This window comes from Convolutriloba macropyga, chromosome 5 (genome assembly GCF_964194025.1).
Source record: "Convolutriloba macropyga chromosome 5, txConMacr16.3, whole genome shotgun sequence".
Lineage (NCBI taxonomy): Eukaryota > Metazoa > Xenacoelomorpha > Acoela > Convolutidae > Convolutriloba > Convolutriloba macropyga.
In genome coordinates, this window is record NC_134472.1 from 73,993,020 (window position 1) to 74,020,539 (window position 27,520).

At 35.1% G+C, this 27,520-nt stretch overlaps 1 protein-coding gene across 2 annotated transcripts in view; it reads left to right on the top strand.

The window, feature by feature from the left end:
- Positions 1-20,181: 20,181 nt before the first annotated feature.
- LOC142339635 (uncharacterized) overlaps positions 20,182-27,520 on the top strand; it is an 86,629-nt gene continuing 79,290 nt past the window's right edge. For both annotated transcript variants that reach the window (XM_075389816.1, XM_075389817.1), the window contains exon 1: positions 20,182-20,564. In XM_075389816.1, coding sequence (XP_075245931.1) covers positions 20,199-20,564 — 366 coding nt within the window. In that variant the 5' untranslated portion in view covers positions 20,182-20,198. The remainder of the gene's footprint in view (positions 20,565-27,520) is intronic.

Below are 27,520 nucleotides of genomic sequence, written 5' to 3' on the forward strand. Positions count from 1 at the left end.
TTACTCTCAGTTTGCTTGATCCCTAATAGCAGTTATAATCTTAACTAAAGCTTGTTTAGCTATATTTAAAGACAATTCATCTGGATACTGAGTTTGGGTTCGTCATGTTTTAATCTTTTCAAGCGCCTGATCGAATACTGGAAAAGTTTAGCAATATTCCTGTGTCAGCTGGTTTTTAAAACCAAAGGCAGTTAATTTTTGTATTGTTGCTCAAGTTTACGTTGATATCACGAAAAGCCGAATGTCCTTCTTTGTTTATTTTTTTCAAACGTAAAATGCACATTCCTAATTTGCTTTTGTTTGTCAGTTCGCTTGAAAACAGTCATTGCAAAACTCACCTTTTCCTCGGACAGTCACTCTCCGGTAGAAGTTTCCTGTTTTCATCCCATTAATGAATTTTTTATTGAATTTTGGTTGTTGCACGGATTCCCCAAACAATTTCATCCAGCCATACCATTCTGCTAGGATTACAGACAGTGATGAACAGATAGCGAGGACATCTGATTAAACATAACAGATGCCGTTACATTTAAAATGAACATCTGCAACCGTTAGGCTGAAAATATTTTTCAATGCGGACCTTGGGATCACAGGAAACCGGGTGCTTGAGTAAGGTTTTTTAAAGAAATTTTCTAACCACTCCAACTGGCACATTGTTATACACTTTTAATACGTCAGAAGACACTATTCGTTCCTTATCATCAAGAGGAAGATACTAAAGTTTGTCTAGCTTCTTTCGTGTTGGTTTGCACCAGGTGATTATTGTGATGCCAAAAAATCTGTTCACGTTTTCATGAAGGCTATCAGGATTTAAAAAAACACGTTCAATACGTATGTAATATTTTCTGCTCTTTAATAAGACACAAGACATGGCTTGTTGTGATTCAGTTGATCGGAGTCTTTGTTGAATTTTTTTCACTAATTTTACACTGCTTTATCAAGTTGTGCAGGCACATTTAATCTGTTTTTCAGTTTTCATAACAATTTCAATTTTGGCTGCCTTGAGATTATGGAATTGACATCAGAGCTTCGCACATCCTCGAAGCTTTCTCTGAATTTAGACTCATCACGCAAAATCCACAGTCTTTGTCGAATGGTACTGGCAGCAAACAATGGCTCTTAAATAATCACGAACTTTTTCCACCCTTCTATCCAGGGTTACTTGCGTATTACTTTGGATGCCATTTTGAAGAAGTATCAATTTCGCAGAGCGTTTTCCTTGCTGTTGTGTTCTAGCACGATTGACGTACAGTATTGTCAACCTCTGCAAGAAAATTCACCTTAATGAACTCGTCTCTCTTAGGGTATTTATATCACATCAATATTATCTTAGGTTCAAAGTTCTGAAGACCACCTCCGTGTATTGTCACAACCTAAAACATTTTTATAGGACCATTTCTGTAGTGGTCTGTCTTGTCTCACTGACAGTTTACTAGGTTTTGATTTAGTCTATATTCAACCACTGTGGAGTGATTCTTCATTTGTCGCCTAAGGCTGCCAACAAAAATGCAACCAACTAATTCTCCCTATACTTATTTCTGTCTGTCTTAAAATATTGTTTTTTCCATTTGTCTATTTTGAGCACATTTTCCTTCTTGTTGTAGAAGTCTTAATTGAAAATTGCGCGCGGCTTGTTCGAAGAAACTTCGATTTTAGAAGCACGAAACCTCTAATTTTCCGGAAAGATTTTCTTTTCAATATGTTTACGAATTCAATTCGATAATTACAGCTCGTGACCTTCTTAAAAGTTTTTTAATAGTCAAGCTGTTCTGATATCCTATAGTGCTAACATACAGGCCAGTCGCTCAACAAAGATTGATCCGCCTCCGTTACATTTGATTTATAGACCGCGTGAGACTTAAGGTTGTTATCAAACGATTATAATAGGTTTTCAATTTTTTTGTCGACAGATTGTTTCAGACCTGATATCATCATTTGATAAAAACGTGAGATCTGTCTTGAGACTATGTAAAATTAAGTATAAGGGAATTTTCCATTCAAATTTGTTTTTTTTTCACAAAGTTATTTAAAATATGGTCTCCGCAGCAAATCTAAATTTTTTCTGATATTGAAAAACGATCCACTTGATTTTACATATTTGCAGCTAGTAGCAGTTTGCGCTGCGTAGTAGTAAACCATGGGGCAGAAGTTGTCTGAAAACTGTTCTTTTTGGAACGTACAATGCCATTATTTGTTCCAGTAACTTGTTATTCTTTTGATATTGCTCAATACTGTTTTGAACTCAATTAAGAAGATATATCGGTTATTTAGAAAAAGCTGTATTTTTTGATCCAACAATCTTTTTTTTCGCTCTTCGATCATTCGACATTGATTGATAAAGTTTCTGTCGCAGGAGCCGCTTTTAACTTGCATTTGCTCTTGCGCTCCGTGGCTCTACTTCTTTAAGCGAAAGGCAATGAATAGGAATCCGCGCATGAAATTGACATAAAGTCATTGTCTTCAATCAATTGTTGGCATGTGTCACATTTGCCGACACTCATAGATAATGCTGTGGGCACTGAAACACGCCTACAATAATGAATTATTGACTCAAACCAATAGTAGCAGAATCATTAGCTGAAGATTCTGGGCATCTGTTACATCGACGGGCAGTCTGCACTCTTGTTTTTTGATCCGCGCACTTTAACTTTCTTCAAGAAATGCATTTTCCAATTCTACGTAAAATACGCCATTTGCTTTTGTAAATGACCTTGAGGAAACTTACCAATTATTGCAAGTAAAAGACCGATGCTGTACTTTCGCGTGAATGGGTCGCCAGTTTGTGGATTTTTAATTATGATGTTAATAGCAATTACGGACGATAGAAAATCTTGTCAAATGATGTTCTCAACCTGTTTTTTTTTTCAATTTTGATCTCACTGTGGATCTGCATTCTCGTTACATCATTGCAAAGTTCACAGTGGCAGTTATTTTTTGCATTAAAAATGCCCTTTATTATTGACAAGAAAATCAACAAATCATGCATTCCATTTACAAGCACAAAATAGTATCTCGAGTTCCTTCAGTCCATCAACATAACAACTTTTTTTCTCAAAACCCATCAAGTTGCCATCAACTGCATCATTTCAAGATATTGCATATGATTTTAGATTGCACCCTAAATCTGGGAACCTTATGAGATATTTTGCGCAATATAGCGTTTAGCTTGTTTGCGTAGGAGCATCATTTTGGAACTTTTTTGATGAAATGAAAAGTTGCAGTTGATTTGCTGACATGTATTGCACAGTTGGCATCTAAACTAAGCATCGCAGATATATATAAACAACAAACTCTCTTTTGTTTGCCACAAAAGTCAACACTTTTCATTTTAAAAAATATTGTAAGTTTTATTTAATATTTAGAAAGATGCACTTTTTGCATTAAAATTATTGCAATACGTTTTACTTCATTCCTCAATCTAGTTTGAAGCATTTTCAAGATTGGTTGTTTCTGTAGAACCACTTTAAAGTCTCCCGCAAATCTGCAGAACTCAATACTTAGAAACACATTAGGAAAGTCGTTGATATATATACGAGGAACAACAGAGGCCAGACGTTTTAGCCGTGCGGCACACCACTTTGAGACATCTGACAATTCTTAATGAGTATCATTTACTCTAACAAAATGTTGTTTATCACTTAATTAGGATAACAAAAAATCAGCAAGCTTCGACTTTTTTAAAAGTTTCTTTAATATCAGTTTTTCATTTGGCACCGTCTCGAAAGATTTTTCAAAATCTAAGTAAAAAATTTGTAAAGATTAATAGTCAAGGTTGCAAGTTTCGAGTTGTCGAAAAAAAGTTGAAAAATATTCGTAAATAGAGCGTTGCATACCGAGAATATTGGAAGCCATTTTGATCCTCAAAAATCAGTGATGACATTCTTATTAATTACGGTAACGAAAACTTTTTTCAATTGTTTTTGATGTGCAACACAGAAGCAGATTGGCCTACGATTTGGAAAAAAATCAGCTTTGTTCATTCTTTAATAAGGAAAAGAATTTTGTTAAATTTGCAAAAAAACACTGGGAGAGGTACCTTTATTTCTAATATTATCAAAAGTAAGTCAAGTTTAAAGGATATCGAACAATTCTTCAGTAAAAAGTAGCCCATACAATACGGGGCAGTGGATTTATTCAATGCCGCAACGTCAACAATTGTGGTAATTTTTTTGTCTTCAAATGATAGATAGCTGAGTTTCTCAAGTTCAAAGGCTGTCAATCAGGGTGATTTGTTTCTAAAAAACATTAGAAAAGAACTGGTTGACAGATGCGGCTCTTGATTTGGCAAAAAACTATCGGAAACATCCCGGGACTTTTTCAAATGCAGGACAAATATTTTGGCTGCTGCTGAATCCGCGGTTTCCAAAAATTTCACCAGCAAAAAATTTTATTTCGTTGTCATAGCTCTAGAAATTTCTTTAGAAAAAATGAAAGGGTATTGCTTTGACCACCGAATTTTTTTGTCTCAAGGCAATTTAAAAATTATGAAGTTTCATTACTTGCTTAAATTTGCAAGGCAGCTTGTCGTTTGGTTACTTTAAGAACTGATTTCTCTATTTAGAGTTCAACCAGCTGTACAACTGGTTGCTAAGCTCGTCAACACTGCTGTTACTGTAAGGATTATGGGTTGACTCATCAATGAACGAACTCAATCCATTCCTGTCACTTAAATTTAAAACAATTTTGAGTCTATTTCAAACTGGTGCCTTTTTGTAGTTTACACAGTTCAGCTGCGTTACGATGATGTTTTTATCGGAACAATTTTCAGCCGTTGTCATTGACTTGAGAGAAATGAGTCTTTGCTGCAGCTTGCTATAAGTAAACGGGTACTACAAAAAATCATGTCCAGTTTTGCATCAGACACAATTGTGAGGCAGTTGTCATCCGAAATTTCTGAAACTTTACTTTCTACTTCAATTTTACACATCATTGTCAATTGACCAGAAAGTGTTGCTGAAATTGATGTTGACAATCGTGCTTTGTGAAAAACGCGTTTTCGAAAGCTTGTTAAATTGCAAATGCTGAGTTGGTAGGGGCAAAAGAGTATTTAGAACAAATAATAAAGGTACTCTTACGAAAGAGAAATTTCACAACACTGGTGAAGCCTAACTCTTAACCAAGAGAAACAAATTTGTGATTCATTGAGTTTCTGATGGCAATTAACAGTCCACCGTGCTATGTTTTCATCATTTTAGTAATTCGATTTTTCGGTAAGTATATTAATTGGGTAGAAAATGTGCTTGATTTGTTATTTCGGGATCAAGCCAGGTTTCAGTGAGAGAAAAAGTGTCACATTTTTAACGATTTAGGCTTTTTTATTACTCGATTTACGTCAATTAACACCTTACATTGTAAGAAAGCGTGATTTAAGAGTTTTTTTTATTTCATCTTCAAAAAATCTCCGTTTTCTGAAACTTCGTTGTATGTTTGCCAACGACCAACAACATAGTACATAAAACAGAGCTGCTTGATGCGTAAATCTTTTCATTGGTTTTCCCCCGTGTTTATAAATTCTTGTCTTTTTTCAAGTAGTCGTTTTTTTATTGGCATTGTGTTGTGAGGGTTCAGTTCTGACACTAACTCCACAATTTTTCCCTTTTTTCATGTGATGTGATGAGCTGACTTTAATACGATCGCTTTTTTCACTTCACCATCGAGAAATATCAAGAGTATACGAGGGTTTTGTTTTCATCCCAACTTCCTTGCTTTTTTATTTTGCTTATTTTGTTTCTTTAATATCAACATGAGCGAGATTAGATTTGACCGCAATAATGTCCGTACTTAGCCTCTCATCTGTTTTATTTGAGTCCAATGAGCCGATTCTTCTTTATCTAACGCCTAAATATGATGGTTGTAGATATAAAGGATGAGTTTCAATTTTACAAGACTTAACTGAAGCATTCATTTTTGGGCCACCTGCCTTTTTATCCGTTACTTCTGTTTGCACAGTCACTTCAAGCGGTTTTAGAATATTTTTAGAGAATTCTTTCGGTTGGTATTGAGGCTTTTTCAACACATCAAAAAGCAAATTATAATTGTTTCTGTGGACATTAGCAGTCCCTCTTCTTTTTGGTTGGTATAAGCAAGACTGATGTGGATTAAGTGTTTGTCTAGTTTTCTCAGGACTTCAACAGAGGTTTTATCAAATCCAGTGCACTACGATGGGAGGTGCAAAACTTTACACCAGAAAGGTATAATTTTGCTCTCTTCGTTTTTATTACTGGCATAGCAATTGTTAGTTGTCTTGGTCACTGACATTATCACCAATGCTCAATAGACAAACATATGAACGAAGAAAAAGCAGTGATAGACAAAGCCTTTTTCTCTTCAGTTGGACCCTCGAGGACCCAGGGAAAATAAGAGATTAAGGCAAAAAAACTACTGGTCGAGTTTGATTCGTTATGGCTGCGTGTTTCTGGAGCACTGAACGACGTTCAAATTTCCCATTGAATTTATCTACTAACGACAGTTTTTGTGTAGCACTCTGTTCAAGGAGATTGCTTAAAATGTTCAAACTATCACCCCACGAAGGAGATCCTTCGCTTCCTAAATCAGTGAACGACTGGCAATAAATTGAACAAAAATATCAACGCTGGTTAGTCAAGCGATCGTTGGCTATTTCCTCAAACTCTTTTACAACGTCAGGAAACAACACACTAGAGGGGTTTATTCTTTCTGTGTGAAAGAGCTCGTTACCGGGGCATTAAAAATAAATCGTGAAGGTGTATTTGACTTTCGAGAAGACAAAGGATGTTGACATTTCCCAACAAATTTTTCAACTGAAATTCTCCATTTGCGAATCCACAATAAGTAAAATTTTGTATGAAATAATTTGAAGATGTGATATCCCATCTGTAATCCTATGGACACGGAGGGTTTGAGATTCTTCTACACTGAACCAAACATATTGAATTAAGTGATAAGAAGGATGGAATTGAATACAATATCGATGTAGTGTCTTTTATAGAGCGCGTACGTCTGGGGGATTGCAGATAATACGCACCCAATAAGCTTGGAGGCACAAATGGAAAATGACGCAACGATTTATGAGTACCTTCCTTTTGATTTCAGGTTAACATGGTTGCCGTAAACGGAAAATTTTTTAGAAAAGTCAACGACATGGGAATCACAAGAAATGCCCGCATTAGTGTGAACTCTACTTCTTTAAGCAAAAAGCAATGGATAGGAATTCAAACATGAAATTGACATAAAGTCATTGTCCTCAATCAATTGTTGGCATGTGTCACATTTGCCGACACTCATAGATAATGCTGTGGGCACTGAAACACGCCTACAATAATGAATTATTGACTCAAACCAATAGTAGCAGAATCATTAGCTGAAGATTCTGGGCATCTGTTACATCGACGGGCAGTCTGCACTCTTGTTTTTTGATCCGCGCACTTTAACTTTCTTCAAGAAATGCATTTTCCAATTCTACGTAAAATACGCCATTTGCTTTTGTAAATGACCTTGAGGAAACTTACCAATTATTGCAAGTAAAAGACCGATGCTGTACTTTCGCGTGAATGGGTCGCCAGTTTGTGGATTTTTAATTATGATGTTAATAGCAATTACGGACGATAGAAAATCTTGTCAAATGATGTTCTCAACCTGTTTTTTTTTCAATTTTGATCTCACTGTGGATCTGCATTCTCGTTACATCATTGCAAAGTTCCCAGTGGCAGTTAATTTTAGCATTAAAAATGCCCGTTGTTATTGACAAGAAAATCAACAAATAATGAATTCCATGTACAAGCAGAAAAATAGTAGCTCGAGTTCCTTCAGTCTATCAACACAACAAATTTTTTCCCAAAACCCATCGAGTTGCCATCAACTGCATCTTTTCAAGATTTTGCACATGATTTTAGATTGCATCCTAAGTCTGGGAACCTTATGAGATAATTCGCGCAATATAGTGTTTAGGGTGTAGCGTTTAGCTTGTTTGCGTAGGAGCATCACTTTGGCACTTTTTTGATGAAGTGGAAAGTTGCAGTTGATTTACTGACTTGTGTTTCTCAGTTGGCATCTAAACTTAGCATCGCAGATATATAAACAACCAACTCTTTTTGGGTCGCCACAAAAGTCAACACTTTTCATTTTAAAAAATTTTGTAAGTATTATTTAATATATAGAAAGATGCACTTTTCGCCTTAAGATTGTTGCAATACGTTTTACTTTCTTCCATCTAGTTCGAAGCGTGTTCAAGACTTGTTGTTTCTGTAGAACCACTTTAAAGTCTCCCACAAATCCGCAGAAATCAAATCTTAGAAACACATTAGGAAAGTCGTTGATATATACACGAGGAACAACAGAGGCCAGACGTTTTAGCCGTGCGGCACACCACTTGAGACATCTGACAATCTTAATGAGTATCATTTTACCCTAACAAACTGTTGTTTATCACTTAAGTAGGATAACAAAAAATGGGCAAGATTCGACTTTTTTAAGAGTTTCTTTTATATCAGTTTTTCATTTGGCAACGTCTCGAAAGCCTTTTCAGAGTCTAAGTAAAAATTTGTAAGGATTAATAGTCAAGGTTGCAAGTGTCAAGTTGTCGATAAAAAAGTTGAAAAAGAGTCGTAACTGGAGCGTTGCATACCGAGAATTTTGGAAGCCATTTTGATCCTCAAAAATCAGTGATGACATTGTTATTAATTACGGTAACGAAATTTTTTTTCAATTGTTTTTGATGTGCAACACAGAAACAGATTGGCCTATGACTTGGTATATCAGCTTTGTTCATTTTTAATAAGGTGAATAATTTCGTTAATTTTGCAAAAAACCACTGGGATAGATACACTTATTTATAATATTTTGAAAAGTAAGTCAATTTTAAAGGATATTGAACAATTCTTCAGTAAAAAGTAGCCCATACGGTACGGACCAGCGGATATATTCAGTGGCGCAAGGTCAACAATTGCGGTAATTTGTTTGTCTTCAAATGATAGATAGCTGAGTTTCTCATGTACAAAGGCTGTCAATCAGGGTGATTTGTTTCTAAAAACCATAAGAAAAGAACTGGTTGACTGATGCGGCTCTTGATTTGGCAAAAAACTATCTGAAACATCTTGGGTGGCAAAACCGCGACTTTTTCAAATGCAAGAAAAAAAATTTGGCTGCTGCTGAATCCGCGGTTTCCAAAAATTTCACCTTCAAAAAATTTTATATCGTTGTCATAGCTCTAGAAATTTCTTTCTCTAGTTTCTCTATCTTTAGCAAAAATGAAAGGGTATTGCTTTGACCACCGAATTTTTTTGTCTCAAGGCAATTTAAAAATTATGAAGTGTCATTATTTGCTTAAAGTTGCAATGCAGCTTGTCGTTAGTTACCTTAAGAACTGATTTCTCTATTTAGAGTTCAACCAGCTGTACAACTGGTTGCTAAGCTCGTCAACACTGCTGTTACTGTGAGGATTATAAGTTGAGTGATCAATGAACGAACTCAATCCATTCCTGTCAGCTTATTTTAAAACAGTTTTGAGTTCATTTCCGACTGGTGCCTTATTGTCGTTTACACAGTCCAGCTGCATTACGGTGATTTTATTAACGGAACATTTTTCCGCTGTTAATTTGTTCTTGAGAGAAATGAGTCTTTACTGCAGCTCGTTATAAGAGCACGGGTACTACAAAAAAACCATGTCCAGGTTTGCATCAAACACATTAGTGAGGCGGTTGTCATCCGAAATTTCTGAAACTTTACTTTCTACTTCAATTGTACATATCATTGTCAATTGACCAGAAAGTGTTGCTGAAATTGATGTTGACAATCGTGCTTTGTGAAATACGCGTTTTCGAAAGCTTGTTAAAATGCAAATGCTGAGTTGGTAGGTGCAAAAGAGTATTTAGAACAAATAATAATAGTACTTTTACGAAAGAGAAATTTCACCACACTGTTGAAGCCTAACTCTAAACCAAGAGTAATAAATTTGTGATTCATTGAGTTTCTGATGGCAATTAACAGTCCACCGTGCTTTGTTTTCAACATTTTAGTAACTCGATCATTCCGGTAAATTTAATAATTGGGTAGAAAATGTTCTTGCTTGATTTGTTATTTCTGGATCAAGCCAGGTTTCATTGAGAGAAAAAGTGTAACAATTTTAACGATTGAGGCTTTTTTTAGTACTCGATTTACGTCAATCAAACACCATACATTGTAAGAAAGCGTGATTTAAGAGTTTATCTCTGTTTCATCTTCAAAAAGTCGCCTTTTTGTGAAACATCGTGGTATGTTTGCCAACGACCATCAACATCATACATAAAACAGAGCTCCTTAATGCGTACATTTTTCCATTTTGTTTCCCCATGTTTATAAATTCTTGTATTTTTTTCAAGTAGTCGTTTTCTTTTTTGGCATTGTGTTGGGAAAGTACAGTTCTGACCCTAACTCGACAATTTTCCCTTTGTTCATGTGATGTGATGAGCTGACTTTAATACGAGCGCTTTATTCACTTCACCATCGAGAAATATCAAGAGTATACGAGGGCTTTGTTTTCGTCCTAACTTCCTTGCTTTTTTATTTTGCTTACTTTGTTTCTGTAGTGTCAACATGAGCGAGATTAGATTTGACCGCAAAAATGTCAGTACTTAGACTCTCACCTATTTTTTTATTCCAATGAGGCGATTCTTCTTTTTTAATGCCTAAATCTGACGGTTGTGGATATAAAGGATGAGTTTTAATTTTACGAGACTTAACCGAAGCATACGTTTTTGGGCCACCTGCCTTTTTATCCGTAACTTCTATTTGTACAGTCAGCTCAAGCGGTTTTAGAATATTTTTAGAGAATTCTTTCGGTTGGTATTGAGGCTTTTTCAACACATCAAAAAGCAAATTTTGATTGTTTCTGTGGACATTAGCAGTCCCTCTTCTTTTTGGTTGGTATAAGCAAGACTGATGTGGATTAAGTGTTTGTCTAGTTTTCTCAGGACTTCAACAGAGGTTGTATCAAATCCAGTGCACTACGATGGGAGGTGCAAAAACTACACACCAGAAAGGTATAATTTTGCCCTCTTCATTTTTATTACTGGCATAGCAATCGTTAAGTGTCTTGGTCACTGTCATTATCACTGATGCTCAATAGAGGAAGATTTGTACGAAGAAAATCAGTGATAGAAAAAGCCCTTTTTCTCTTCAGTTGGACCCTCGGGGACCGGGGAAGATAAGAGATTAAGGCAAAATAACTACTTGTCGAATTTGATTCGTAATGGCTGCGTGTTTCTGTAGCATTGAACGAGGCTGAAATTTCCCTTCAAATTTATCTACTAACAACCAGTTTTTGTGCAGCAGTCTTTTTAAGGAGATTGTGTAAATTGTTCAAACTATCTCCCCACGAAGGAGATCCTTCGCTTCCTAACTCAGTGAACGACTGACATTATATTGAACAAAAATATCAACGCTGGTTAGTCAAGCGAAAGTTGGCTATTTCCTTAAGCTCTTTTACAACGTCAGGAGATGAGACACTAGAGGGTTTTATTTTTTGAAACATGTAAATTACTCAGACTATAACCCAAGGTTAGATATCGACATGCTCCAAAATGTTAAACAAATTAATCAGCATTTTTATTAATATAGTAATGTTCAAATTGTGGCTGTTCGTTTTCATAGGTAAAAATAGGTTTTGAAGGCTCCTATTTGTCTATTAACGGGTATTTTCTTGTGTTGATCGAGCAAAAACTCGGTTAAAACATTTCTAAAGCAGGTTTTACTCTAAAAAGTTGTTATTGAAGAGGGTAATATGTTCCATTTTTGAACGCTTTTCCAGATTAAAGATTTGTTACTCCAACTCGTTTTCGTTTTCTTTTTTATAATAATTTGATTTGTTCTCTTGTTTTGTCTAGCGTTATGGAAACTAGTGAACATTTTAAAATTTTCGGACGTTTCCCATTGTCTTAAATCAGTTTGTAGCTTCATTAGGCTAACTTTTGCTATAAACCTTTCGGCTGGCAGGATACGATCCCTAATGAGAAGATCAATGGAGTGATCAAATTTTTGTCAAAAATAACAAACTTTTATTCCGCAGTTAATATGCCTGTTTAGGTGGTGTATGTTTTTCCATGTAAGAATTTGAAAGAATACTCCACTGAATGAAAGATAAGAGAGTACAACTGATTTGAAAACATCAATTCTTATTTTCAAAGGTATTTGATTTCTTACAAGATACAAAGAACGAATTGCATTAGCCATTTTGCTTAAAACTGAATTCAGGTGATTTTCAAAGTTTAGGTTTGAATCTATTTGTACTCCCAGATAACGACATGAATGAGCTGGTTTGGTAACTTCGCCTTTAAAAGAAAACTCTGGATACGAATTATTATGATTTGTAAAGAATAACATCTCTGTTTTATCGAAATTTAAAGTGAGTTGATTCTCTGTCAGGTATTCGTCTGTTTCTTCTAATATTTCTTCAATTTTTTGGGGAATATTTTCATTACGTTCAAATTTGCATATAATACTAGTGTCATCCGCAAATTGAAAAACATCATTTTCACCTTCGGACTTTTCATAAAAATTGTTGTTACATAACAGAAAAATAAGAGGTCCTAACACAGTTCCTTGTGGAACACCATGATTAATATTTATTTTATCTGATAAGTCAATACCCAGTTTTACGCATTGTGTTCAATTTTCGGGAAAAGATTTGAGAAGTAAAATTGTTGATTGAGAGAAGTTGAAATGTTCAGCTTTCTTAAGAAAAATTTCATTGTGAAATTGAACTGAAAGCATTTGCAAGATCTAAGAACACAGCACCTGTATCGTTGTTATCTTCCATAGTTACCATTATTTTTTCAATAAAATAAAGCACAGATCAGTAGAGGACTTTCGAGACTGGAAACCGAATTGGTTTTTGTTCAAGAGCGCAAATTTTTCAAGTTTTTCTACTAACTGATTATGTAAAAGCCTTTCAAAAACATTTGCGAAAGTTGGTGTTACAGAAATTGGATAATAATTAGTTAAAACAGAAACATCTCCTTTATTGAAAATTGGTTCTAAGATTATTGTCTAAGAAAGTAACACCAATTTCTGTAACACCAATTTTCAATAAAGGAGATGTTTCTGTTTTAACTAATTATCATCCAATTTCTGTAACACCAACTTTCGCAAATGTTTTTGAAAGGCTTTTACATAATCAGTTAGTAAAAAAACTTGAAAAATTTGCGCTCTTGAACAAAAACCAATTTGGTTTCCAGTCTGGAAAGTCGTCTACTGATGCTGTGCTTTATTTTATTGAAAAAATAATAGGAACTATGGAAGATAACAACGATACAGGTGCTGTGTTCTTAGATCTTGCAAATGCTTTCAGTTCAATTTCACAATTAAATTTTCTTAGACCAATTAGGCTACTAACTGATTATTTAAAAGCCTTTCAAAAACATTTGCGAAAGTTGGTGTTACAGAAATTGGATGATAATTAGTTAAAACAGAAACATCTCCTTTATTGAAAATTGGTGTGATGTGCGCATCTTTAAGAATTGTTGGAAAAACTTTCTCTGGAAAACAATCGTTAAATGTTATCTGAAGATGTGTCCCAAGAGCATAGGATGTGTCCCGGTTTTAGAGGATTTTTAGAGAATTCCTTCGGTTGGTTTTGAGGCTCTTTCAACTCATCACAAAGCAAATTATGATTGTTTCTGTGGACATTAGCAGTCCCTCTTCTTTTTGGTTGGTATAACCAACACTGATGTCGATTAAGTGTTTGTCTAGTTTTTTAAGGACTTCAACAGAGGTTTTATCAAATCCAGTGCGCTACGATGGGAGGTGCAAAATTTTACACCAGAAAAGTATAATTTTGCCCTCTTCATTTTTATTACTGGCATAGCAATCGTTAAGTGTCTTGGTCACTGGCATTATCACTGATGCTCAATAGAGGAAGATTTCTGCGAAAAAGCAGTGATAGACAGAGCCCTTTTCCTCTGCAGTTGGACCCTCGGGGACCCGGAGAAGATAAGAGATTAAGGCAAAAAAACTACGTGTCGAAATTGATTCGTTATGGCTGAGTTTTTCTGGAGCATTGAACGAGGCTCAAATTTCCCTTCAAATTTATCTACTAACGACCCCACTTTTTGTGCAGCACTTTTTTAAGGAGATTGTGCAAATTGTTCAAACTATCACCCCACGAAGGAGATCCTTCGCTTCCTAACTCAGTGAACGACTGACATTAAATTGAACAAAAACTTCAACGCTGGTTAGTCAAGCGAACGTTGACTATTTCCTTAAGCTCTTTTTCAACGTCAGGAGACGAGACACTAGAGGGTTTTATTTTTTGAAACATGTAAATTACTCAGACTATAACCCAAGGTTAGATATCGACATGCTCCAAAATGTTAAACAAATTAATCAGCATTTTTATTAATATAGTAATCTTCAAATTGTGGCTGTTCGTTTTCATAGGTAAAAATAGGTTTTGAAGGCTCCTATTTGTCTATTAACGGGTATTTTCTTGTGTTGATCGAGCAAAAACTCGGTTAAAACATTTCTAAAGCAGGTTTTACTCTAAAAAATTCTTATTGAAGAGGGTAATATGTTCCATTTTTGAACGCTTTTCCAGATTAAAGATTTGTTACTCCAACTCGTTTTCGTTTTCTTTTTTATAATAATTTGATTTGTTCTCTTGTTTTGTCTAGCGTTATGGAAACTAGTGAACATTTTAGAATTTTCGGACGTTTCCCATTGTCTTAAATCAGTTTGTAGCTTCATTAGGCTAACTTTTGCTATAAACATTTCGGCTGGCAGGATACGATCCCTAATGAGAAGATCAATGGAGTGATCAAATTTTTGTCAAAAATAACAAACTTTTATTCCCCAGTTAATATGCCTGTTTAGGCGGTTTATGTTTTTCCATGTAAGAATTTGAAAGAATACTCCACTGAATGAAAGAGGAGAGAGTACAACTGATTTGAAACCATCATCTCTTATTTTCAAAGGTATTTGATTTCTTCCAAGATACAAAGAACGAATTGCATTAGCCATTTTGCTTCAAAAACTGAATTCAAGTGATTTTCAAAGTTTGGGTTTGAATCTATTTGTACTCCCAGATAACGACATGAATGAGCTGGTTCGGTAACTTCGCCTTTAAAAGAAAACTCTGGATACGAATTAGTATGATTTTTAAACAATAACATCTCTGTTTTATCGGCATTTAAAGTGAGTTGGTTCTCTGTCAGGTTTGTCTTCTTCCTCTGTTTCTTCTAATATTTTTTCGATTTTTTGGGAAATATTTGCATATTTGCTTTACGCTCAAATTTGCATATAATACTATTGTCAAATTGATCATTTTCACCTCCAGATTTTCATAAAAATCGTTGACATATAACAGAAAAATAAGAGGTCCTAACACAGTTCCTTTTGGAACACCATGATTAATAGTTATTTTATCTGATAAGTCAATACCCAGTTTTACGCATTGTGTTCGATTTTCGAGAAAAGATTTGAGAAGTAAAATTGTTGATTGAGAGAGGTTGAAATGTTCAGCTTTCTTGAGAAAGATCTCATTGTTTTATTGAATTGAAAGCATTTGAAAGATCTAAGAACACAGCACCTGTATCGTTCTTATCTTCCATAGTTCCTATTATTTTTTCAATAAAATAAAGCACAGAATCAGTAGACGACTTTCGAGATTGGAAACCGAATTGTTTTTTCATCAAGAGCGCAAATTTTTCATGATGTTCAACTATTTGATTATGTAAAAGCCCTTCAAAAACTTTTGCGAAAGTTGGTGTTACAAAAATTGGAAGATAGTTAGTTAAAACAGAAATATCTCCTTTCTTGAAAATTGGTGTGATGTGCGTATCCTTAAGAATTATTGGAAGAACTTTCTCTTGAAAACAATCGTTAAATATTATCTGAAGATGTGTCCCAAGAGCATATATTCCGGATTGCAATGCCCAAGCATTGATGTATTACGGCCCTGGTGCTCTGTTGTTGTACAGATTATCAATAACTTTAGAGATTTCCCTGAAAGTAAAAGGTCTATAGGTAAACTCTTGAAATTTTCGCTCTTTTTTTGACGTTCAATGGAACAATCTGCCCTCTGTAGATATTAATATTAATTTTTTGTCTTCCGTTTTTCTACCATTCTCATCAATTTCAGTGATGTCTGGACTGTTGTTTTTCTTTCCGATTTTCTTCTTAATGAATTTCCATTTCTCTTTTGAGCTTTTAATTTTCTTAAAAAACTCCTCTTGAAATTGATTTTGTGCTTCTTTTAACTTTTGATTTACAAGGCTGCGATACTTTTTAAATGACACAAATGATTCAGCACTTTGTGTCAATTGGTAGTCATTGAAGTAATGATGTTTCTCGGCAACTAAATATTGAACTTCTTTTGTCACCCAAGGCTTTTCTGAAGTAGTTTTTTTTATATTAGAAAATAATTTCTTCTCTGTTGGTGCATTTTTCTCGAGTATTGAAAAGAAAAATCTTTTAAACTCTGCAAACATTTCATCGCAGTTTCTTTGTTGATAAACTGATCTCCAATCTGCAAGTGTCAGATCTCTATTAATTTTTTCATTGACAAAATTTTTTGTATCTCGTGTAATAAAACAATTTTGTTTTTCTTCTAACAAAAAAAATTTGCTCTGAAAAAAAATTACATTCAGACCACTATCGAAAGGAGCTAAGCAGACTTTCCTATTAGTGTTTTTCTCATTAGTCAAAAAACGGTGATCTATCAAACTTCTTTTATTATTAAAAATTCTCTTATTAAAAATTCTGAAGGCTTAACTGCACATTTACACTTAACATATCAATGTTATATTCACCAAATAAGAGAATATTATTTGTAGTTGTGAACGCATTAGAAACCTCTGCACTTAATTCGTCTAACAGGAAGTCACCCAGACTTTGATGTGGACAATAGGAGATGTTAATGAGACATTTTTTCTTTGATGTGTTGCCTAGTTTCAGCCACAACGTTTCAAAATCTTCGGATCAGCTAACTCAAATTCTCTTCTGCGTTTAACATTTATGTTCTTAGGAATCTCCAGATTCCTACACCCACACCTTTAGCTGCTCTTGTTTGATGTGACCAATTTTTATGCAAAAAATTGTTTTCAGCGCTGAGGTTTATATTCAAGCTTTGTTCTTCGCTCATCCAAGTTTCAGTTACTAAAACAATAGTTTCCGAATTCAGCTGCCGGAGCAAGTTTGATATATCTTGATACTTATATTGTATGCTGCTGCAGCGATCGTTGAAAAATAGAAATTTAATGCCATTTGAACGCCAAATATAGCATCATCCAAAGTACAAAGTTTTGAATCATCAAAAGGTCCAGGATTATTTTCTATGTCAACGCAAAGAAGCAAAAAACTTCTGTTAGGAAAAAATGAAACACAACGAACAGCCGCAATAAATAATAAAATCAGCTTTCTCTGGAAATAAATCAGCATATTTTCTAATTTATCTTGTTTCTTTTTTACTTGAGTTAAGTAACGTTGCCTAATGTATACCTGGTCTTTCCCACTTCCCAAAAACCGAGCAAGTTAAAACAAACGGTAGAATTATCATGCCAAAAAAAGTTTTTTGTATCTCGTGTAATAAAGTAGTTTTTTTTTCTTCTAACAAAAAAAGTTTGCTCTGAAAGAAAATTACATTAAGGCCAATATCGAAAGGAGGTAAGCAGACTTTCCAATTAGAGTTTTGCTCATTAGTCAAAAAACAGTGATCTATCAAACTTCTTTTATTATTGCTTATAAAAGTAGGAGTATCAATGTTAGATAACTGTAATTCTATTCCTGCCGAAAAATTCTGAAGGCTTAAGTGCACATTTACACTTAACATATCAATGTTATAATCACCAAATAAGAGAATAATATTTGTAGTTGAGAACGCATTAGAAACCTCTGCACTTAATTCGTCTAACAGGAAGTCACCCAGACTTTGATGTGGACAATAGGAGATGTTAATGAGATATTTTTTCTTTAATTTGTTGCCTAGTTCCAGCTACAACGTTTCAAAAAACTTCGGATCAGCTAACTCAAATTCTCTTCTGCGTTTAACATTTATGTTCTTAGGAATCCACATTCCTACACCCACACCCTTAGCTGCTCTTGTTTGATGTGACCAATTTTTATGCAAAAAATTTTTTTCAGCGCTGAGGTTTATATTCAAGCTTTGTTCTTCGCTCATCCAAGTTTCAGTTACAAAAACAATAGTTTCCGAATTCAGCTGCCGGAGCAAGTTTGATATGTCTTGATACTTATTTTGTATGCTGCTGCAGCGAGCGTTGAAAAGTAGAAATTTAATGCCATTTTGAACGCCAAATATAGCATCATCCAAAGTACAAAGTTTTGAATCATCAAAAGGTCCAGAATTTTTTTCTATGTCACCGCAAAGAAGCAAAAAACTTCTGTTAGGAAAAAATGAAACACAACAAACAGCCGCAATGAATAATAAAATCAGTTCTCTCTGGAAATAAATCAGCATATTTTTCTAAATTATTTTGTTTCTTATTTACTTGAGTTAAGTAACGTTGCCTAATGTATACCAGGTCTTTCACATTTCCCAAAAACCCAGCAAGTTAAAACAAAAGGTGGAAATGTCATGTCAAAAAAGTTACTCCAATCAAGCAAAGTTCAAATTTCTATGGAATTTCCGAGGTTGAACTGTATTCTGTGATGCCGGTAGGTTATGTGATATACTATTGTGATATTATAGTTATTTTATATTGTAGTATGTTTTCTACTATATTTTTTATACCCCCTTTATTGGGATGCACTCCATCAAAACTTATATCATCAATTGATAGCGCATTTTCCAAAACTTCAGTCCGTGACCAAGGATAGGACCCATCAAGCTCCAGGCTTATCATTTCTAGATGGTAATTGATTTTAGATATTTGCGCGTTGTTTGTTTTCCTTCCATAGCAACCATCATTTACCAGACCAATTTTGCATAGAGCAACACGATGAGGTTTGAATTTTTGCATACGTTTGTCGATTTTTTCTTTGAGTTGAGTCGCTGCCTCCTGTCCAGAAACACCTTTGTCAATTGAATTACGACCGACATGTACATTTAATGTTTCCGTTTTGGCTCCAGGGGAATAGCAACCAACTAAATTAGAAATGTCTCCTAGTGTTGTAGATGAATATGAGTGGATTGCAGTCTGCTGCGAAATGTCATGCTGATTTACTTTCCGAAAAGTACTATCAGATATAACTACTTGCTTGGCAAATCGAGGTACCATTTTTGGTTGATAAATTTTCAGTGGAGGATCAACAATTCTGTTGCTTTTTGACTTCTCCTGTCTCTCAAGTAAATTATTAATAATTTTAGAAGTTTGTTTTTTGAAAAATTCGATATCTTTTTCCATGCGATCAATAGTTTTCTTTTTGATGTCCGACAATTAGTTGTAGCATTTCATAGTTAACAAGATCTTTTTCAAGTTTTGATATGATATTGTCTTTTTCTTGTATTTTTTCATAGGTCTCCAAAAGCTTTGCAATTAGTTCTTCGTTGTTGCATTTCTCGAGAACTTTTATTGAAAAAATGGTGATAACGCGTATTTGCTCTAATTGAGACTTTTAAAAAATCTAAAGCATTATGTTTCGTTTGTGACCTGAAAATAAAAATAAAAAAGTGAGTAGAGATAAGATTGGAATGATCTCACCGGTGATGAAGCAGGCAGAATACCCAATAAGAATTTTATATCTTCTTTTGATGCCTTTAAAAAAACGAAAAATGTTCGAGATGAATTCAAAAAACAAAAGATTTTTTGATCGTAGTTTGATAGGATAACCAATAACTGCGAAATTTGAAAGAATATCCAGTAATGTAACAGCTTCAGAGAAAAAAGAAGGTCGAATAAGACTTGCTCAGTACTCGAATTCAAAAAGAAGCGAATAAAACGACCAAAAATGGTTTATCCATACAGTTGACTTCTGACTTTCGGTTTTTCTTTCTTTGTGAAAGAGATCGTTACCAGGGGAATAAAAATAAATCGTGAAGGTGTATTTGACTTTCGAGAAGACAAAGGATGTTGACATTTCCCAACAAATTTTTCAACTGAAATTCTTCAATTGCGAATCCACAATAAGTAAAAGTTTTGTAGGAAATGATTTGAAGATGTGAAATCCCATCTGTAATCCTATGGACCCGGTGGGTTTGTGATTCTTCTACACTGAACCAAAAATATTGAATTAAGTGATAAGAAGGAACATGAGGCGCCGAATTATGAGTACCTTCCTTTTGATTTTAGGTTAAGATGGTTGCCGTAAACGGCAAACCTTTAGAAAATTCAACACCAGGCGAATCACATGAAATGCCCGCAAATAGTGTGAACTCTACTCCAACAGCGAATCCCATGTTTGGAAGTCAAATTGATGGCGTCCTAATGCTCCAACAACAATTAGAAGCTTTGTATCGTCAGATACAAATGCAACAACAAATGGTTATGAAACAGCAGATGTATCCTAATGCCAACTTTTTACCTTACGCAAATATGCTACCTATGCAACCAGGCGTACCCCAGCCAGTTCCGTTTGCTGTAAACGTTATAGAACAGGGATTACAACAATATTCTACAGTTAATCAGCACAGTCTTCAACATTCACCCTTCGCGCAGTCTAATGTAAGTTTGTATTTCCTTGTATTGGGTGCAAAAATAGTCCTATGTGCCACAAGCATGGCAAGAGGCTGCAAGATTCAATTGTCGCAACATCTTTTGAAAAGCAATCTGATGATTAAATGGAATATATTTAGTTTTAATAACTTCAGTTCTAATATTCTTAGCTAACTTGTTGAGAATTTATTTTAAAGCTCTTGCTGTTTGGAGCTCTTTTTGAAAGATTTCCTGAGCCTTCAATCCAACCTTGATGGCTTCTGACGTCCACGAGGACAACCTGGTTCATCAAATTCAGACAGAAGAAGAGTCTAGTCACGGAGAGAAAAAAATTAGCAAAAGGGGGTTAGCTGCCGAGAAACATCGTTAATTCAATGACTACAAATTGACACAAAGTGCTGAATCATTTGTGTCATTTAAAAAGTATCACAACCTTGTAAATCGAAAGTTAAAAGAAGCACAAAATCAATTTTCAGAGGATTTTTTAAGAAAATTGAAACCTCAAAAGAGAAATGGAAATTCATTAAGAAGAAAATCGGAAAGAAAAACAACAGTCCAAACATCACTGAAATTGATGAGAATGGTAGAAAAACGAAAGACAAAAAAATCAATATGTAACGATTTTAACAGAGTTTTCAGCGAAATGGGCATATACAGAGGGCAGATTATTCCATTGAACGTCGAAAAAATAGAGCGAAAATTTCAAGAGTTTAACTTTAGACCTTTTACTTTGAGGGAAATCTAAAAAGTTATTGACAATCTAGACAACAACAAAGCACCAGGGCCGGGATACATCAATGCTTGGACGTTGAAATCCGGAAAATATGCTCTTGGGACAAATCTTCAGATTATATTTAACGATTGTATTCAAGAGGAAGTTCTTCCATTAATTCTTAAGGATACGCACATCACACCAATTTTCAAGAAAGGAGATATTTCTGTTTTAACTAATTGTCGTCCAATTTCTGTAACACCAACTTTCGCAAAAGTTTTTGAAAGGCTTTTACATAATCAGTTAGTAGAAAATCTTGAAAAATTTGCGCTCTTGAACAAAAAACAATTCGGTTTCCAATCTCGAAAGTCGTCTACTGATGCTGTGCTTTATTTTATTGACAAAATAATAGGAACTCTGGAAGATAACAACGATACAGGTGCTGTGTTCTTAGATCTTGCGAAGCTTCCAATTCAATTTCAAATGAGATCTTTCTCAAGAAAGCTGAACATTTCAACCTCTCAATCAACAGTTTTACTTCTCAAATCTTTTCTCGAAAATCGAACACAATGCGTAAAACTGGGTACTGACTTATCAGATAAAATAATTATTAGTCATGGTGTTCCACAAGGAACTGTGTTAGGATCTCTTATTTTTCTGTTATATGTCAACGATTTTTCTGACAAGCTGGAAGGTGAAAATGATGTTGTTCAATTTGCGGATGACAGTATTATATGCAAATTTGAACGTTATGAAAATATTCCCCAAAAAAATGACAAAATATTGGAACAAACAGACAAATACCTGACAGAGAATCAACTCACTTTAATTGCCGATGAAAGAGATGTTTTTCTTTACAAATCATACTGATTCGGATCCAGAGTTTCCTTTTAAAGGCGAATTATCAAACATAGCTCATGCATGTCGTTATGTGGGAGTACAAATTGATTCCAACCTAACCTTTGAAAATCACCTGAACTCAGTTTTAAGCAAAATGGCTAATGCAATTCGTTCTTTGTATCTTGTAAGAAATCAAATACCATTGAAAATAAGAATTGATGTTTTCAAGTCAGTTGTACTCTCTCATCTTTCTTTCAGTGGAGTATTCACTCTTACGGTAAAACTCTTACAGTAAAACATAAACCGCGTAAACAGGCAAATTAACTGGGGAATAAAAGTTTGTTATTGTCGTCAAAAGTTTGACCAATCCATTGATCTTCTGATTAAGGGTCGTATCCTGCCAGCCGAATTGTTTATCTCAAAAGTTAGCCTAATGAAGCTACAAACAGGCATAAGACAATGGGAAACTTCCGAAAATTTTAAAATGTTTTCTAGTCGCCATAACGCTAGACAGAACAAGAGAACAAATCAAATTATTATAAAAAAGAAAACGAAAACGAAGTGGAGTAACAAATCCTTAATCTTGAAAGGCGTTCAAAAATGGAACAAATTGACCTCTTCGATAAGAACTTTTAACAGTAAACTTGCTTTATAATGTTTTAACCGAGTTTTTGCTCGATCAACACAAAAAAGTACCCGTTAATAGACAAATAGGAGCCTTCAAAACATATTTTTACCTATGAAAACGAACAGCCACAATTTGAAGATTATTATATTAATAATGCTGATTAATTTATTTAACATTTTAGAGCATGTAGATATCTAACCTTAGGGTTATAGTCTGAGTAATTTACATGTTTCAAAAGAGCTCTCCAGGTTTGTGGCTTGAATTGAGGGATTCCAAAAGTTGCCCGGTTGCTTTGAAATTGAATGGTTGTAACTGTCCTATTGCTGCGATTGTTGTTTATCGAGCAGTAATATAAAAGCTGGAAAATATCCAATTAATTATTTAAGCAACTTTGTTAAAAAAAATTGATTGCGAAAGATACAACTACCAGCACATTCCACGGATTTTTGATGTAAATAATTACATTGATTTTACAGCAAACAAATTATCTTGAGGTTTTTGATCTTTACAAAAATGGCTATAAATCCAAAGTGTTAAAAATCTTTGAAGAGATGGACAGCAATACATCTACGGGACCAGTTTGCATTGTAAGCTTAGCTCTAAGAAAATTTAGCAAGACTATTTCCAAATTATTTTTTTCCATTTTAAAGGGAAAGTAAGTCAAAGTCTCCATTTTTTAAAGAAGGGGACAAAGATGATATTACGTAATAAAGACCTCTTAGCCTAATTGTTGTGATAAACTTATTACATAGTTTCAGATTAACTGAATTCCAGGGTAGCCGTGGTGGCCCTATTGAAAACATTCCTTTATCTGAATTGTAAATCATACCCTCAAAACCTAAAGGATCAGTATCGGAAGAGGCGGGCTTGACACACCTGTTCGGATGTACGGGCCGCAGTCCAGATGGAAGTCCCTGTCCTGCTTGGGTTCCCACGTGGCTGCCAAAACGGGTTCCAAGGGGCTGCTTGGAACGCCCATTTCTATGCGGGTTTTATGCAGCTGAGGAAGTGGCGAAGTTGAAGACAAATCCAGCACGCAACGACGAGGCCTCCAAACTTCTCGCTGCTCCAAAGTGATGCCAACAAGCAGTATGGCAGAAGGGATAATATTCGTATCTTCGGCCTCGACGAGGATCCTTACCAAGCGGTGCTAGATGTCGCCAACAAGGTTGGTGTAGAAATCCAAAAAAGTGACATCAGCGTGTGCCATCGGGTTCCGAGCAGAAAAGGTAAGAGACCCCTTATCGTGAAATTTGTGAGACGCCAGAAGAAGTTTGAGCTGATGAGCTCAAAAAAGAAGTTGAGGGACAGTGGCAGTAATGTGTACCTGAATGACGACATTACGTTTCTTCGAGCAAAACTGGCTGCCAAACTGCGTCAAAAAGCTGATATAAAAACTGTCAGTATGCAAAATGGACGAGTTGTGATATATACTGATGATGGCGAAAGATTAGCTTTTGAAAATATTTGTGATCTCTACAAGTGGGACCAAAGTTTTGTTCTCTCTGCTTGTAAAGAGCATCTAAATTTTTGAGTAGGGGCCCTCCTAAACTTCTGAGACCCCGAAAACCCAACAATTGCATCGGAAGAGACTTGTGCTTGTTCCATCTAAACATTAGATCTTTAAGTAAGAACTTCGACAACCTCCAGGTTTTTCTTGAAAATTCTAAGCAACCTTTACCGTCTGTGCCCTGTCTATCTGAAACCTGGCTAAATGAAGATACTGATGAAAACTTTTTTGTTTTAAAGGAATATTCATCTCCTGTCGTGAAAACCGGAAAAAATCGAAATAGTGGAGTGGCACTCTATGCACAATTCTATCTGGTTTGAACAGGTAACTATTGAAACGAACTTGAGTGTAGCTTTAGTTCAATGTTTCACCAAAGGTAAAATTGGTCGTTTAGTTGCTTGCTTGTACAACTCTCCGTCCTTAAGCAAACGGATTTTTCTGGAAGATTTTGACATCTTTCTCTCGAAAATTCTTGAAATGAAGCTTCCCTGTTTTGTTCTCGGAGATTTAACATTGATCTACTGAATTATAATGCAGTGGTGTATCACAGTATCTAACAATTCTAGAGAGACATGGTTTTCCCAGGAAATAGAAAGTGCCACTCGAGTGACATGTAAATCTAGCACCCTCATTGACCACATAATACAACAGTGATTGGGAAGTTGATGGAAAAGTAGAGAAAGTCATTATATCTGATCACTTTGCGATAGCAGTCCAAATACCTGTAAGAAGTTGTTCCTCTGAAAAAAGCAAATTAAGTCTCACTTTTTTGAAGGATAAACAAGCACACGTCTCATTCCTGAATGATCTTCATTCTAAAATTTTCTTAGTAAATCTTGAACAGAGCGTTGATGCAGCGTTTGATAACCTAGAAAAAAACTTACATTAGTTGTTAATCGAAATGCCAATTACAAGGAATGGAAAACTCGCCAAAATCCCTGGATAACAAATGCAGTAAAAAACTGCGTAGCTAAGAAGGCAAAGTTTTTCCACCTTTTCCAAAGATTCAGAGCACCTGCTGATGAACAGCGCTTCAAACATGACCGTGCTGTGGTCAATAAACTAGTTAAAGCATCCTAGAAGCAATACTATGGGGCCTTCTTCTCAAGAAACTTCAACAATTCTTGAAAGTTTTTTCGAGTTAAATGCCTTGTGTGGTAGAGAAAAAAGGCAAAGCAATGTTGTTTTACTAGACGGAAATAATTTGCTGAGCGAACTGGAAGACATCGTTAAAGCTCTGAATTTTAAATTTGTGAGTTTGGCTTTACCTCGTAACGACAAGGTTTCTGCAATTGTCTCAGATATTGCGGAAAATGAACACAGCTTCTTTCTTCATCCTCTAGGTATGGTAGAGCTTGAACGTTATGTAGCTGAACTGAAAGATGGAAAATCGTCAGGCCTCGATGGACTCTCTGCCGAAATTGTGAAGTCTAACCTTCCAGTTCTCCGAGAACCCCTTCTGTATATGTTCAATCGCTCCTTGAGTGAAGGCGTTGTTCCAGAATGCCTCAAGAGCTAAAATTTTCCCATTGCATAAAAAAGGCTCAAAACTGAATTTTGACAACTACCGCTCAGTTGCTATACTCCCTGTACTAAGTAAATTGCTTGAGAAAGTCGTTAACGCAAGACTTGAATGTTTCTTTTTGAAATTTCACTTTTTCTACCTGAAGCAGTTCGGCTTTCGATCAAAATACTCAACTATCCACGACTTAGCGCATATCACCAAAACGCTCCATGAAAACGCAGTTATTGAATTTGTTGCCATTCTCCTGGACTTGCGTAAAGCCTTTGATACTGTGAATCACACACGTCTTTTATCGAAATTGTTTGTGTGGATCGAGAAAAATGAACTTTCACTGAAGATTTCTGAAAACTCAAGTTCTGAAAATTCATGAAAAAAATGATCTCACTTTAGATTTAGACGGTGAATTGTTGTTTAAACAGCCGCTCGTTACCTATCTTGGAATAAAGATAGATGAGAGGTTCAATTTTACAAGCCATATTCAGGATATTGTAAAAAAAAGTTTCTAAGCAGATTTTCATTGTGTCGCGTTTGCGACACCTTGAGTCGTGACGTTGTAATACGGTATTACAATGTTTACATCAAACGTGTCATACAATATGGTGTTTTGATATACGTTTGCACTTCGCGCAACCGTTTATATTCCAATTTACTTGCAACAAAAGAAACTACGTAGGCTAATTATCTTAAAATCAAAAGCGCAAGGTATCATTCCAGTTCACTTTTCGAAGATTCAGGAATACAAAACATCTATGATATTTATACCTTTGAATTGTTAAAATTCTCCCTTTTTTGATCAAGCAATTGCAACCGACTTGCTACCTAAACAATATCTTCAAAAGGCAGCTGAAAACTTCCATGGCTACCCGAGCTACAACATGTGGCTTGTATGAAGTTACCGCAGCAAAATGTCTGAGTGTTAGGCATTCTCTAAGATATTGCGGAGCCAAATTACTCAATACGCTAGTCAAAAATGATATCTTCATAGAATACTTTGATGTTTCAACAGTCGCAAGCAAAAATCAGTCCTTTAAAACTTTAGCTAAACTTCAGACTTCACTAAGGTTAAGTGATATCTGTTTCAATATAGAAGTAGGTTAAGAAAAATAGGCAAAGAAGTCAAACGCGATCAATGCTCTGCACTTTTAACTCGGGCCCTCATAATAAAAGGTGATTCACCTTTAGGAGGATCCCCTCTGATCCATATCTAATTCTTCTAATCTGTTCACGTAATTTTAATATTATGAATCGGAGAAATTAATTCTTTCTTTCTTTTCTTTCTTAGAGTCTTAAGTTGAACCTCGAAAGTGCTGCAGGAACTGTTATTTGACCAGGTTTATGATTAAGTCTAGAAAAGTTTAATTGAATATCTGGTTGATTTTCTATAACTGACTCCTGACATACCTCATCCACAGTTTCGACTGAATCAGTTTTAAATTCAATCACTCAGCTGGCGTAAATATTTTTAAGCTTAATAGCCTTTAGTTTAGAAGCTGATTTAAGTAGAGTTTTATAATTTAACGGAAACTGCACAGCATACACACTATATTAGAACACTTTTTGACACTTAAAAATTTCTTGTTTTTTTCTTTTTGTATATCAATCCCGATGAGCACCAAGCGGGTCAACTGAGACTATTTGACGGCGTTTTGCCGGCTATATTTCTTTTTAAATCAATTTCAACTCAAACTTGAAAGTTGGCAATCAATTTGATTGGAAAATTTTTGATGGAGAAAGTGTGCTAACCCTGGCG